Source organism: Globicephala melas, chromosome 9 (genome assembly GCF_963455315.2).
Source record: "Globicephala melas chromosome 9, mGloMel1.2, whole genome shotgun sequence".
In the NCBI taxonomy this organism is placed as follows: domain Eukaryota; kingdom Metazoa; phylum Chordata; class Mammalia; order Artiodactyla; family Delphinidae; genus Globicephala; species Globicephala melas.
The window spans coordinates 22,988,773-23,003,671 of NC_083322.1; the positions used below are offsets into that span (position 1 = coordinate 22,988,773).

A 14,899-nucleotide genomic window follows, 5' to 3' on the forward strand; every position below is an offset into this window, starting at 1 on the left:
AATGAAAATATGCTCTACCTACCTACCCTTCTGCAGCCTGCTTTTCCAGTCATCCAGCTTCATCTTTCTATTTCAGTAAGTTTTTATATCATCTAATAAATACCTAAACCATATTCACATTTCCTGAGTTGGTCCTAAAATAGCGTTTACAGCATTTTTCCAAATCAGTATCCAGTCTAGAACCATACCTTGTATCAAATTATTATGACTTAATCACAGCCCCTCTTCTCCTTCTTTTTCAAAATGACACTGATTTGTTGAAGAGATTGGACTAGTTTTATAAAGCATCTTCTTACCTCCTGGATTTTCTGTTGCCTTGTCTTTGTTTCATTTAGTTTGTTTTTCTATTCTCTGTAATTCCTCTAATTGGAAGTTATATCTAAAGCAGCCCTACTCAGTAGGAATTCCTCAAGAGAATTAAGCCTTAAATGCCCTAAGGCACCCATTGTTTGTAATGAATTTTCTCCTGTATACCATCCATAGGATGACTGAGAAAATAGACACTCAGATCATTTTCTGCAGGACTTAATTCTTTCCCAGAACCCTGGTAAGAAAGACGGGAAGGCTTGATGGATTAATTTTAAAAGGTTAAACATTTTTGGCCACAAAACGTGTTAGATACTTCATGCTGCAGTTTATCACAAGTTATACTTTTTGGTTGACCTTCTGTTAGTGATGCTAGGATTGACTGGATTAGGATGATGGTAGTCTGATTCTTCCATTTATAAAGTTTGTTTCCCCCCTTGTAATATAATGCAGTTTGTACAAATGTTAAATTCTAGTTTATAATCCTTGCCTTAATAATTTCATTGTGGTTTGCAAAATAATGTTTTGCTAACTCTGTCTTTCCTTCTACATATACATTAGCCTTCTTCTGAGTACCCACTAGAAAGGCAGGATGAATCTTAACTTTTAAATTTCCTGTTTTCAATATAAGGGTTTTGTTTTAAAGATGCCTTAAATGTTACTTTTTTCCCTGGCTTTCTCTTTATGCTGTATTATGGACCCATGGATTTTCATTGATTCAGGGTGTCCACTTAAGTTATTCTTCTGATGCTTTAAATGTTGTAACTTTGGCTATTGGAGCACTTCTTTACTTCCTAACAGAAAAAGATGACTAGTATTCATCTAGTTACTTTCATGCCCCAGATCTAGAATCCTTAGTTCCTTTTAGTATCAGTTTGGGTCCAGTCAGGAGAGAGAAACCACTTAGTAATTTGTTGGGGCTTTTTTTTTTTTTTTTTTTTTTGCGGTACGCGGGCCTCTCACTGTTGTGGCCTCTCCCATTATGGAGCACAGGCTCCGGACGCGCAGGCTCAGCAGCCATGGCTCACAGGCCCAGCCGCTTCGCGGCATGTGGGATCTTCCCAGACCGGGGCACGAACCCGTGTCCCCTGCATCGGCAGGCGGACTCTCAACCACTGCACCACGAGGGACGCCCTGTTGGGGCTTTTTAATATAAAGAATGTTTAACTATAACAGGCATCTATAGTAATGAGGGCTTGTCTAGTAAGAGGTAAAGAGAACTCTAAAGAAGATAGAAATAAAACAGATACAAGGTGCAGTCATTAACGCCAAGGCTGAGATAGAGTTTCCAAGGAAGGAAGAGTTCACCCCACTCCCAGGACTGAGATTCAGACCCTGTTGGTGATGGTATAGCTATGGTAAAGAAGTCATTGTGGTGCTGCATGCCGCTGAAAATCTGTCCTCTCAAGCTTGCTGGAAATCTGCTTTCCAGGAAGCCCAAGAAAGTTGTTATGGAAGGTGTCTCACCAGAGGCATTCTGCCACAAAATCACCTGGGCGTGGGAGTGCCAGGGGAAGCTGCTGGCTACTGTGTGCTGTAGGCACTGGAGAATTTAAGTGCACTGAATCTGGTGTTGGAGAAGAAGTTGCACATTTCTTAGGAGCCAGAAGCACTTTGCTATAAAACTGTTGGGGGTGAGGGAGGGCGCTGCTGGAGAAACTGCTGGTCAGTGCACTGCAAGAGCTGGCACCAGAGGAGCTAGGAGTCTGGGGCTGAAGAAGCTGCGCATTCTTTTTTTTTTTTTTTAATTTATTTATTATTAATTTATTTGCTTTTGGCTGCGTTGGGTCTTCATTGCTGCACGCAGGCTTTCTTTAGTTGCAGCGAATGAGGGCTATTCTTCGTTGTGGTGTGTGGGCCTCTCATTGCAGTGGCTTCTCTTGTTGTGGGGCACGGGCTCTAGGAGCACGGGCTTCAGTAGTTGTGGCACGCGGGCTCAGTAGTTGTGGTACACAGGCTTAGTTGCTCCACGGCACGTGGGATCTTCCCAGACCAGAGCTCAAACCCGTGTCCCCCTGCACTGGGAGGCGGATTCTTAACCACTGCGCCACCAGGGAAGCCCTCCATATGTACTCTTTTACATACATTTAAACTCCAGTACAGTGGTGTAACAAGCAAATAGGAAATATGCAGAGCTACTACGGCCCTTACATATATATTGATTAACAAGGCTATAATTGGTATCGATGGCTTTCTTCTTCCACAACTCATTTTATTTTTTCTCTGCTGCTATAGGCTGAATATTTGTGTGTCCAACCCCCCGCCCCAGGAAATTCATATGTTGAAAACAAGTCCCCAAGGTGATGGTATTGGAGATGTGACCTTTGGGAGGTGATTAGGTCATGACAGTGGAGCTGTCATGAATGGGATTAGTGCCCATATAAAAGAGGCCCCAGAGAACTCCCTTCTTCTTTATGCCATGTGAAGACACAGTAAAAAGACAGTTGTTTGTGAACCAAGAAGCAGGTCCTCACCAGACACTGGTACCTTGATCTTGGTCTTCCAGTCTTCAGAACTGTGAGAAAGATTTTCTATTGTTTATAGGCCACCTATTCTGTGTTATTCTGTTAATAGCAGCCTGAATGGACTAAGACACCTGCCCTAGCCAGAAGCTCAGCTGCTTGGGGTTCTTTACTCTGTGAAGTGACCCAAGCCTTCATTCCCCAAGAGTCTGAGCATCATCCTGCCTTTGTGGATTGTTGCTTCTGTAGTTTTCCATTAACTTTTTGGGCATGGAAGTACTAAGAGGCTCCCTAGAAAATCCTCTGGGTTACAGACCTAGAGCTCCTTGCTTTGATTATATAGAAGCAACACAATTTTTCCTTGGTAATTGGGATCTGTCACTCCAGCCTGTAAAGTTCCTGTTGGTTCAGTGGCATAAGAAGCCCAAATTGTCCAGGTGGTAGTCTTATGTTCCAATTCACTGGAATTATTTTTGTGTTTCTTGATAGAAGTATTCCTTCTTTGGGACCAAGATCTACAAACCAGTAGAGCTCAAAGTTGCTGTACTTCCTTTACTCTGATATGAGTTTCTTGATTAGCTATGATACCATGATGGTTGCATGTGGTATTCTGTGAGTCCATGAATGATAGTGCTGACAGAAACATTACAAGCAGAGAAGACAACTCTATATCCAGAATATGGGTCTAATCCTCTAGACAAATCTCTGCTTCCTCCATGATGGGAGTCCAGTATAATCAATGAACGTGGTCCCCATGGGGAATGGTGCCACTGGGGACTCAGTGTTGGTCTCTGCTGTTGATAGGTTTGACACTCATCAGTAGTGTTTACCAGTTAAACCTTGGTAGGTGGAAATCCATGTTAACTCCATGTTTAGCCTCTATCCCTGCTACTATGGCTCCTTTGTTTATGCGCCCATCGACCAAGCACTGGGTGGCTAGGGAAGAAGGCTGACATAGTTTGTCATTTGGTCCATCTATCATTGGGAGATTCCTTTATAGTGGATGCCCTTTGGTGGGTATTCACATAGGACAGATATATCGTCACAGGCTGTGCCCATTTAAATATCATTCATAACGCATATATGTGGAACCTAGAAGAATGGTACAGATGAACCGGTTTGCAGGGCAGAAATAGAGACACAGATGTAGAGAACAAACGTATGGACACCAAGCAGGGAAAGTGGCGGGTGGTGGTGGTGGTGGTGGTGGTGGGATGAATTGGGAGATTGGGATTGACATGTATACAATAGTATGTATAAAATGGATAACTAATAAAAACCTGTATAAAAAAATAAATTCAAAAAATATATCATTCATATACGTCTTCCTCAGACTTCCTTGTCCCCGATCTTCCAATCCTGTTTCTACCAAATCCCTGATCGTCCATCCAAATGATTAACAAATGTCCATGAATAAGTGGAGATCCATATTTCTGGTCATCTCTCACTCCAGACGTGGTGGACAGCCATGTGTATTGCTTGAAGATATGCTCACTAGGAGGGTTTTCCTTCAGCACTGGCCTTCACTAAAGCCCCTGAGTGGGCCTGTAATGCTGCAGGTGTCTACCTTCAGGTGGTACAGCATATTATGCAGAGCCATCTGTAATCCAGGCTTGAATTTTTTCTTCTTCAGTTATCTGGTTTGTAAGGAACACCCCAGGAGGCCACAGGCATGGATTGAAGGGGATGAATCAATGCAAGAAGAGATGGTGTCAAAGCAATCTGAGCCACCTACTCATGCAACGTTTTTGTAGCTTCCAAACCTTCCCGTACTCAGTCTCCTTATATCATTTCCATTTGATGACAGATTGCTGCTATGCATGCCCAACCTTATGGCTAGGTACTTCAGACAATCCTTAGTTCATGATGGGAATCTCAGGTGTTGATGAGATTGGTGTCCTATGGATAGGCCTACCAAGGCCCAGTAGCAAATCAGAAGCTGCTTCTCAAAAGGAAAATAGTTACCTGCAGAAGAGAGCATAGATTTGTTCCAAAATCCTAGGTATTTGCACTACGATATAACTATTGGTACTTCCCAGAGGCTCCATATACTCATTAAATCCAGAATCTCAAGGAAATACACTTGTATCAATGAGTTTGGTTCAATCTAATGTTATATTTCAGCCTTCCTTGGTCTAACACCTTTAGAATACACTCCTGCATGTTTCCCAGCTTTCTTCAGACACATACAAGCAAAGTTTTACAGTTCTCCTGGTGTATAAGTTACTTCCTCCTGCATGTACCTGTTCCCCTAGAACCTTGTGAGATTTGACCCTAGTTATGATTGGTACAAGGGTTGGTTGTGGTAGGTATTGAAGAGATTGGGCATCCTCTTTCAAACCATCTGTCTCAGATGGGGTTATTACAGGGCTTTCAAGCTGAGGAAGGCTAGTCTCAGACACTGGAAGGCAGGCCACTTTTATTGGTAAGGTAGACTCAGAGTGACTTGGGGTTTCAGGATTATCAGTTTCATTAGGGTCCAACCAGATGTCTCCATTCCATGCATCAGGAGTCCATTCTTTACCAGTCAGTTTCAGAACTTTCACATGAGAAACTTGGTGAGACTTATAAATTCGACTGCTGTTTGTAATTCAGCAAGCCACACAATTAAATTTTGTATATGAGTTCCAGCAGTATCAGCCCTGCAGCTACAAAAAATAAGAGCTTTATCTGGAGCTGCTGTGGAAGCTGTCTAGTTCTCAGACTGTGACTTGAGTTGGGTTAACCGACCCGAGCTTGTCATTTTTTGTAAGCACTCAAATGAACTAAAAAAAATTCAGTGGCCACTGTAGTCCTTACAGTCATCATTACTGCCACGATGGGCAAGGGCGGTTAGCCACTTGGACTTGACTTAGCACTTTATCACAACTGGCAACAGGTGTTAGCTTGATTTATCATCATGAAATCTGAAAAATATATCCTTGTGGTACTTAATAAGGTCTATAATTCTGTCATGTAGCTTGTCATGTTATAGAACCTAGAGCATGAAATTAGTCCAGTTACCAAGAAAAATAGGTATTTGGCTGTAATAGATACCAAAAGCTTCTTAGAACGTTTTCATTCAGTTCCCCCACATTCTCTTTAATGGTTTTATTCTATCTTATTTTCTTGTTAGTATTATACTTTTGAGGTCTATTCGAATGGACTTATTCCTAAACATTGTATTGAACTTTATAATTTTTAAAAATATTATTCTTCTTGCTCTTAATCTGAGCCTGGCCTCTAATATTTTTCTCCATTTATTCTCCATATCGTTAATTCAAGATCTATTATTTTTTACCTCTGCTCTATTTTTACTGGTGAGCTCTTCTGGTATTATATCTTTTAGCTTTTGAGGTCTTAACTTTAGTAAGAGACAAGAGTCTTTAATAATACAGTTCTCAAAGAGAAACTGAAGGCATCTCTTAGTTCTGAAGCTTTGTGGTGAGTGTTTGATTTAATTAATAGAATTTCTTCTCTTCAGAGCAGCTAGTTTTAGATGTAGGGTTTTTCCAAAATTCTGTCTTAAATTTGAGTCAGTAGTTAGAATGTATAATCAAGTCCTTCCGTTTGTAAACATCACACCTTATTAAAATTGAAATGTCATTCAGGAAGCATAAAGGCCAAGGGATTGTGTCATGAGTTTATAGCAAGAGCTTCAAAGATTTAGGTGTGTGTGTTTGTTGGTGTGGATGTGGGTATGTGGTTGCCATTCACTTACTTGAATCTTTTCTTCATTCATTTCAGTTCAGTGTAATTCACACTAATTAATAAGTATGTAATTATTATTGCCTGATACTGCAAACATAGGGGGAACATGGCTACTTGGAAGTATAATTGTCAGCATTTAGATCATTATGGGATTACATACCACTACCACCCCCCCCATGCATTCTAAATGCCATGGCAGTTATGATATTTCTAATCCATTGCCTGCAAAAGTTATTTTTAAACATTCTTTTTTTAAAAAAAATTTATTTATTTATGGCTGTGTTGGGTCTTCATTGCTGTGCACAGGCTTTCTCTAGTTGCAGCGAGCGGGGGCTACTCTTCGTTGAGGTGCGTAGGTTTCTCATTGCGGTGGCTTCCCTTGTTGCAGAGCATGGGCTCTAGGCGCACGGGCTTCAGTAGTTGTGGCACACAGGCTCAGCAGTTGTGGCTCGCAGGCTCAGTAGTTGTGGCGGATGGGCTTAGTTGCTCTGCAACATGTGGGATCTTCCTGGACCAGGGATCAAACCCATGTCCCCTGCATTGGCAGGCAGATTCTCAACCACTGCACCACCAGGGAAGTCCCTATTTTTAAACATTCTTTATCCAGAAAAAGTTGCATTACACCTTACTTTGGGAAAAGTATACATCACAAAAACAGTTTACAAAGAGAAACAATGGTGAGTTTTAGTCTGACTTTTCATTTTATCTTTTATAAACTATCATATTTATAGTAATATCACTTTCTGTGGATGGTATATTTGCTAGAGTATTCCAGTGCTGAAGCTTGAAATACCAGCTTTTCATGAAGCAATATACAATAGTACAGCTAGCTTATTTCTACTCTATAAAATCGAGTGTATAGATGTGTTATTTATTTTATTAATTTTTATTGAGGTATAATTGATTTACAATATTAGTTTCAAGTGTACAACATAGTGATTCAGAATTTTTATAGGTTATACTCCATTTAAAGTTATTGTAAAATATTGACCATATTCCCTGTGCTGTATGCTATATGCTTATTGCATATTTATTTTATACATAGTAGTTTGTACCTCTTAATCCCCTACCCCTATCTTCCCCCTTCTCCTCTTCCCCTCTCCCCACTGGTAACCACTACTTTGTTCTCTGTATCTATGAGTCTGTTTGTTTTGTTATATTCATTTGTTTGTTTCATTTTTTAGATTCCACGTATAAGTGATAACATACAATATTTTTCTTTCCTATTTCACTAAGCATAATACCCTCTCCAGGTCCATCCATGGTTGTTTGACATGATAAATTTCATTCTTTTTCATGGCTGAGATGATGAGTATTACTTTAAAGACAATTCTGTTGATAAGATTACATTAATGCAGAAGTTGGATCTAAGAAATATACTGATCATTGTTTCTGAAACATATCTATCTTTGAACCAGTCTATAACCTCTCTGTACCTCAGCTTCCCAGTTGAGAGAGTGGAGATAACAATAGTACATACCTATACAGTTTTAGTGGGGATTAAGTGAATTAAGAGTGATGAGACAGGGCTTCCCTGGTGGCGCAGTGGTTAAGGATCCGCCTGCCAGTGCAGGGGGCACGGATTTGAGCCCTGGTCTGGGAAGATCCCATATGCCACGGAGCAACTAAGCCCATGTGCCACAACTGCTGAGCCTGTGCTCTAGAGCCGTGAGCCACAACTGCTGAGCCCGCGTGCCACAACTAGTGAAGCCCACGCACCTAGAGCCTGTGCTCTGCAACAAGAGAAGCCACTGCAATGAGAAGGCTGTGCACCACAACAAAGAGTAGATCCCGCTTGCCACAACTAGAGAAAGCCAGCACACAGCAACGAAGACCCAACGCAGCCAAAAATAAATAAATAAAATTAGTTTATTTAAAAAAAAAAAAAGAGTGATGAGACAGTGTCTGGCAATTAAAAAGCACTTTTTACTGTTAGCTGTTATTGTTATCCTTCTCATCATTACACCTATAAGGTGATTGTAATAATATTTAAATATAAAGATTGACATTATTTGTTGTAACTTTTTTTTTTCTTCTTTTCAGATGACTTGTGTAGAAAAAGCAGGAACAGATGAGAAAATGCTTATGAAGGTCTTTCGCTGTTTGGGAAGTTGGTTTAACTTAGGAGTTTTGGACAGTAACTTCATGGCTAACAATAAGTTACTAGCACTCCTTTTTGAGGTTTTGGTAAGTAATGGCTTTGTTTATGACATGGTTTTTGTTTGTTTCTGGCACATAGTCACTTAGGGTAACTGCCCTTCTGGGATATAAGAGTGTTTTCAGAGTTTTGTGGAGTGAGTGGAAAGTGTATGGTAAGAAAGCAACACTGTCCCTTCCTTGTTGCCAAGTACCAAATTAAGATATTAGTTTTAGTGCTCAGAATAAAATGTAGTTAGGTTTAAGAGGAAAGCAGTCTTATATGTAGATTATGTATAGAACAATGATTTACATATTAAAATTCAAGTAGCAAAAAAACCATTGGTCTCTTTTTCTTATTTTAAAAGTATTAAGTTGTGTGTTTCTAATAATGGCCATTGGGTGTTTGAGACAATTACAAATCAGAATATTATCTTTGTAATTGAGGTAGTTTACTTAAACATCAGGGTATGTATAGGATGAATTTTGGGTTTTTGAGATCTGAAGTAATGTATTTCTATATACTTGTGCATTTGTTCCTTAAACTTTAAAAGTAACATTGCCTAGTAATACATTCCTCTGTCTTGGTAGACAAAGAGTAAATGAGTGCTTAGAATAAGACTAGTTTTTAGAACAAGAAACAGCAATACCTCAAGCACAAATGTTAAACAGGTCTTTGGAGGTGGGTGTGACTTTGTCTCTTTCTCCCTGATGGTTTTCCTTCCATGAACACATATTAGTATGGAAACTCTGTGTTTCCATACTGGTTGTGTGCTGGTGCACTATAATTTAGAAGATTTAGCATGATACTAGATTGATATCACTGTGAATTAAAGAAAAGGAAAACGCATTCTTCAAGGAGACATTTTTGGTATTGTAATGTTGTTCGTGTATTTCTGCTGTCATTCTTGGATCAGAAGCTAAAATTCAGGAAACTTAGGGTGCTAATAATTGTTTTGCTTATCAGTGTCTTTGTCTCCATGTCTATTGATGCCATACCTCAATAATGGTAATTTTGATTCTCATCTCACCAAGTTGTGTGAAGAGTAGTCAGTATTAAAAAATTCAGCTCCCACTTTTGTTTAAAAAGTGTGTAAATAAGTTTACGTATGAATGGAGGACAGTGTAGAACACACTTCAAACTTAAAACAGTGGTGACTCTTGGGAACTGAGATTGGGGTAAGGAACAAGCTAAGTAGTGTGCTAGGGTTATATTGTCTTCTCTACTGATCCAGTGTTAGGTCCTCTGTTACTTAAGAGTGTTTCTAGAGTCAGGGTCAAATGTATTCTCGTTCTTACATTTTTTTCAGTGGTTCGAAGTCATGCCACATAAAACTAAATATTTTAGTTTGCTTTATGCTTGGACCACGACCTTATTATATAACTTTTCCCCTATAGTTCTTTTTTAAAAAATATTTTTAAAATAATACTTGGTATATACAAAAGAATAAATTTGAACATTTAACTTTTGAAACATAGTTAATACAGTGAATATTTTTTAATTCACTGCCACTCAATCTAAGAATAACCTAATGAATAATTTGTGTCTTTGTGCTTTCCCAGCCCTGCTTTTATAGCTCCCCCTGCCCCCCCCCGGCTCCCCTCCCACCCCCGCAGAGCTTCTAAATGTACTTGTTTTTTTTATTATTCACAGAAGACCAATATGCCTTCGCTAAATTTATCCAACCTCTCAACTGTACTGTCCTGAATAGAAACCCTGGAGGCCTCCCTCCTTGAACCTTCTAATATTCTCTAATTTGTATCAGTTGCTCTTTTGATCTGCTCCCCAGCTGTCATCCTGGGACTTCTCTTTACTCTGCTTCTGGATTGGTTTAACCATTTTTTTTGACCTACCTCAAATACCTTCCTCAGAAGGATATGTGAGAAATAAATATTGAGTTTTTGCATGCATTCCTGAGAAATGTTTTTATTTCATTCTTAATCAATGATTTAGCTAGGTATAGAGTTCTAGGTTCACTATTCTTTTTCTTCAAAATTTCTAAGACCTTGCTTTCTCATATACTGGCAGGCATCATTGCTAATGAGAAGGTGGATAAACTGATTTTTGCTCCTTTCTAAGTTACCTTCTCCTCTCCTCCCCAGAAGCTTTAAAAATCTCTGTTTAACCTTAGTATTCTGAAATAGCACAATGATGTGTTGATACTTGTTGGACCCTTTCATTTTAGATAGTACCTGAATATCAGAAAAAAAGATGGAGAAAATTTCCATAGACTAAAATAGGGCAGGGAACACATGGAATTCCATTTGGAGGGACTGGTATGGAAGAAAATATGAATTTTAGAAGTCATATGACCATGATTGAGGTACAAAAAGGCTGATTTGCTTGGCATATAAGGAAATAATAGTCAGAAATAGGAAGATTGATGGATGTTGTCTCATTGAAGGCCATGACTATTAGGCTGTATGTATTTAAAGTACATGTTCAGAAACAGGCTATAATTGGTTTCCTGTTACTTGGATTACAGCTTAATGATCAAACTTCTTACTTCCCTACTCCTGCTACCTCCTAGCAACAGGATAAGACCTCATCCAACCTACATGAAGCTGCTTCAGACTGCGTATGCTCAGCTCTGTACGCCATTGAGAATGTGGAAACCAACTTGCCATTAGCCATGCAACTTTTTCAAGGAGTCCTGACGTTGGAGACTGCCTATCATATGGCTGTGGCACGTGAAGATTTAGACAAGTGAGTAATTATTAAAGGCAGTAGACCTGGATTCATATACAGTCTGGTGTTCTTTTAAGTCACCTTTTATTATTTATCTATCCTTTGTGATTCTTCGTGACTCTGTGTAAATGTATACATTGCATCCTCAAGATGCTCTGCTATTCTCATCTGAACCAAGAGTGGCAAATCAAATGCAGAGGGAGAGGTTGTGATCATGGAGAGTAGTAAGTTTTTGCACTTTAAAGGGTAAGGCTCTAAGAATTAGGGATGAGAAGTATCAAGTGTGATTTGATGGGAATTTTATTCAGATGTTTTAATAATTGAGAATTTTAACTGACTTATGAGTCACTTCCTTGTATGTATAAAAGTATGTGATTTAAGGAAAGATGTTTGTTATGGAAATTGTGATACAACATAGCAAATAATCACTACATGTCCCTTAGGCTGAGGATTGCTTTTATTTATTTGATTAACTGTGTCTGTGAGTATGAACGCATAATATCCAGATTTCTGACTTGATGTTCTCATTCCTCTTTCATTTACAGAGTTCTGAATTACTGCCGTATTTTCACTGAACTGTGTGAAACTTTCCTTGAAAAAATTGTTTGTACTCCAGGCCAAGGCCTTGGGGACCTACGAACTCTAGAACTGCTTCTTATCTGTGCAGGACACCCTCAATATGAGGTAGTGTTTATTCTATGCTAATGCCATTATTTTCCAAGTTGTATGTCACATATTATCTGCATTCCATTTTCTCCTGTCGAGCTTTTTATTTGTGGGAAATTATAGTTTTTTGTTTTTGTTTTTGTCTTTTTTGCGGTACACGGGCCTCTCACTGCCGCGGCCTCTCCCATTGCAGAGCACAGGCTCCGGACGTGCAGGCTCAGCGGCCATGGCTCACGGGCCCAGCCACTCCGCAGCATGTGGGATCTTCCCGGACCGGGGCACGAACCCATGTCCCCTGCATTGGCAGGCGGACTCGCAACCACCGCGCCACCAGGGATGCCCGAAATTATAGTTTTATTTTTAATTAATGTGATGGGGAGTTTCCTCTGTTTTGAATTTTTTTAAAAATATGTATTTGGGCTTCAGCTTTGATTCCTTTCTATTTTCCTACTTGGTTAGCTGGGCTGACCTGTTAGAAAAAAAGCCTATTACTTTTCCACTGAGGCTCCCTCTCTAGCGTCAGTTACTCTTTAGAGCTTTATAGCTAAAGAAAACGTACCAAATCTTAACTGTACCTCCACAAGTTTTAACATACAAAAGTTTTCTCCAAATTATGGATGAAAATGAGAATGGCGTTGAAAGGATTTAAAGAGTCTTCTTCATCCCAAAATTTCTAAGACATGCTGCCTCTTTTAAGTTTGCTAGATTAAAAAAAAACAAAACTCCTCTTATTCAAGAAGCTTTATCTCCTCTTAATAGTATAAGAAGTGAGAAAGAACTCCCAAGCTGGGTTAGCTCTAGTTAAATGGCTCCATTTTGGATCATTAATGGGAAAGGATGGTAGGGCCCCTCTTAGGGAGGGACTCAGTAGTCCTGTGAGTCTCAGTCCTTTTTCTTTGATCATATAAAAGATAATGCGTATTTGTTTGACATAATCTCATGAGGATATCTAGATTTTGTTGAAACTTAAAACATTTTTGGGCAGAAGTATTGTACTACCTAATAATTATCATTCCTCTGAACAGTGCCATATGTAAGATGAGCTGTGGTTTGTACAGGTTATTTGTAGATGGTTTATCTGGTGAGAAGTGTTTTAATCTCAAAAAAAAAATGAAATAATTTCAGAATTTAGGAAAAAATACTTTTAAAGAGACTTCCATTTCTGTATCTGTTTCTCTAAATTCAGAATCCAATATACTGTTGGAGAAGTTATCCCAGGGCTGGACAGAGAATGTAAAGCCAGTCTTCCTAAATGGAGTTTTGGGCCTAACATGGAAAGATAATTTGGGAGGATAATAATAAATCTGCTAGAAAAAAGATGGCTTCTTAACTGGTTCCACTCATATTGTTTTAAAGTGTTTCTTTCCTATTGGCCCTAGTAATAATAAAACTGCCTTCTTTTCTTATTCAAATAAACCATCTTTTCTCTTTCTTTTAATTTGATAGGTAGTAGAAATTTCCTTTAACTTTTGGTACCGACTAGGGGAGCATTTATACAAAACTAATGATGAAGTTATTCATGGCATCTTCAAAGCTTACATTCAAAGGCTGCTTCATGCCTTGGCTCGCCACTGCCAGCTGGAACCAGACCATGTAAGTTTTCTTCTCTACTTAATCAATTCTTGATTTCCTCTTGTTTTCAATGCTAGCTTGAAAAGGAACTGAAAAGATAGAGAATAAAGCTAATGGAATCTGTGGGTTTTCTGTCACTCTAGCTTACACTGAAGAAGTCAGTACCAGTATAATGAAGAGTGCTAGGTCTATGTAAAAAGAACTCAATCCTGCTGAGCCAGTAATTCTTCTGGGAATTCACCTTAAATAATTCTGCAGAAGAAAAAAATTGCTATTTTATGTACAAAGCATTATCTATAAAAGTAAAAAAATGGTAAACCCACGTACAAGAGTATTAGAAGAAGAAATTCCCTGGTGGTGCAGTGGTTAGGACTTGGTGTTTTCACTGCTGGCGGCCCAGGTTCAGTCCCTGATCGGGAAACTAAGATCCCGCAAGCTGTGTGGCATGGTCCCCCTCCCCCCCCCAAAAAGAATATTAAAGAGTTACGTATATTATTATGTAGCATTCTGATGGATCATAATGCAGCAGTTAAAAATAATAACTTGAGATAGCAATAGTTGGTACGCTAAATGAAAAAATGTCAGATTTTATAATATGTATTTTTAATAGCATAAAATATGTGGTTGGATTAAAACTAACACAAAGGTGAAATATTTGTGTGAGGATGTGGAAAATAACTTATGATTCCCCCCCCGACACATATGTGCACACTTTTCTTTATATTACTTATACGAATTTTATAAGTTAAAATAAAATATAATCTATTTGCTTAGAATGAAATACACTAGAAATATTATAAAACAGTCCATTGGAAAACTCTTCAATCTCATTCTTTGCTTAGTCACTTCAAATTTTGTAGCATTTATTTCATTCTTTTGGTTGGTTGGTTTAATATCCCTGTCCTTCAACCTATAACTTGGAGCGGGTTTTTTTTCCTATTGCTTACTATTAAATCTGACATGAAAACTGTCTTCATTTTAATGTTAATGTTGTTATTTGAGTTATGGTATTTTGTATTTCCACAGAACCTTAGTGATGATTTAGTTTAGTGGTTTTCACTACTTGTTTTTTAAAACTGAGGAATCTTATCTTCAACTACATATTGCTTGGAAGCCTGATAAGTAAATAAAAGCCGGGCTGCTCTGGTTTAAATGGCTCTGCTTGCTTGATCCGTTTCTTCCCTTTGCTAGTTCTGTGACACCATTTCCCTGGCAGGTAATTCCTTACACTTGTAGGTGTATAGTGCTTTATAATTCATTATCTCATCTGAGACAGCCATTGTTTCCTCCTCATTCCTTGACTTTAATTTTTTCATCTTAAAGCAAGGAGGTTGAACTAAATCAGCAATTGTCAGTAATACTAAGGGCTTTTTCCAGA

The 14,899-nt window shown here is 38.8% G+C and overlaps 1 protein-coding gene across 3 annotated transcripts in view; it reads left to right on the forward strand.

The window, feature by feature from the left end:
- Nucleotides 1–14,899, forward strand: part of TNPO3 (transportin 3) — an 81,101-nt gene that overhangs the window by 31,113 nt on the left and 35,089 nt on the right. For all 3 annotated transcript variants that reach the window (XM_060305346.1, XM_030853773.2, XM_030853771.2), the window contains 4 exons: nt 8,502–8,645; nt 11,126–11,301; nt 11,829–11,967; nt 13,396–13,542. In XM_060305346.1, coding sequence (XP_060161329.1) covers nt 8,502–8,645; nt 11,126–11,301; nt 11,829–11,967; nt 13,396–13,542 — 606 coding nt within the window. The remainder of the gene's footprint in view (nt 1–8,501; nt 8,646–11,125; nt 11,302–11,828; nt 11,968–13,395; nt 13,543–14,899) is intronic.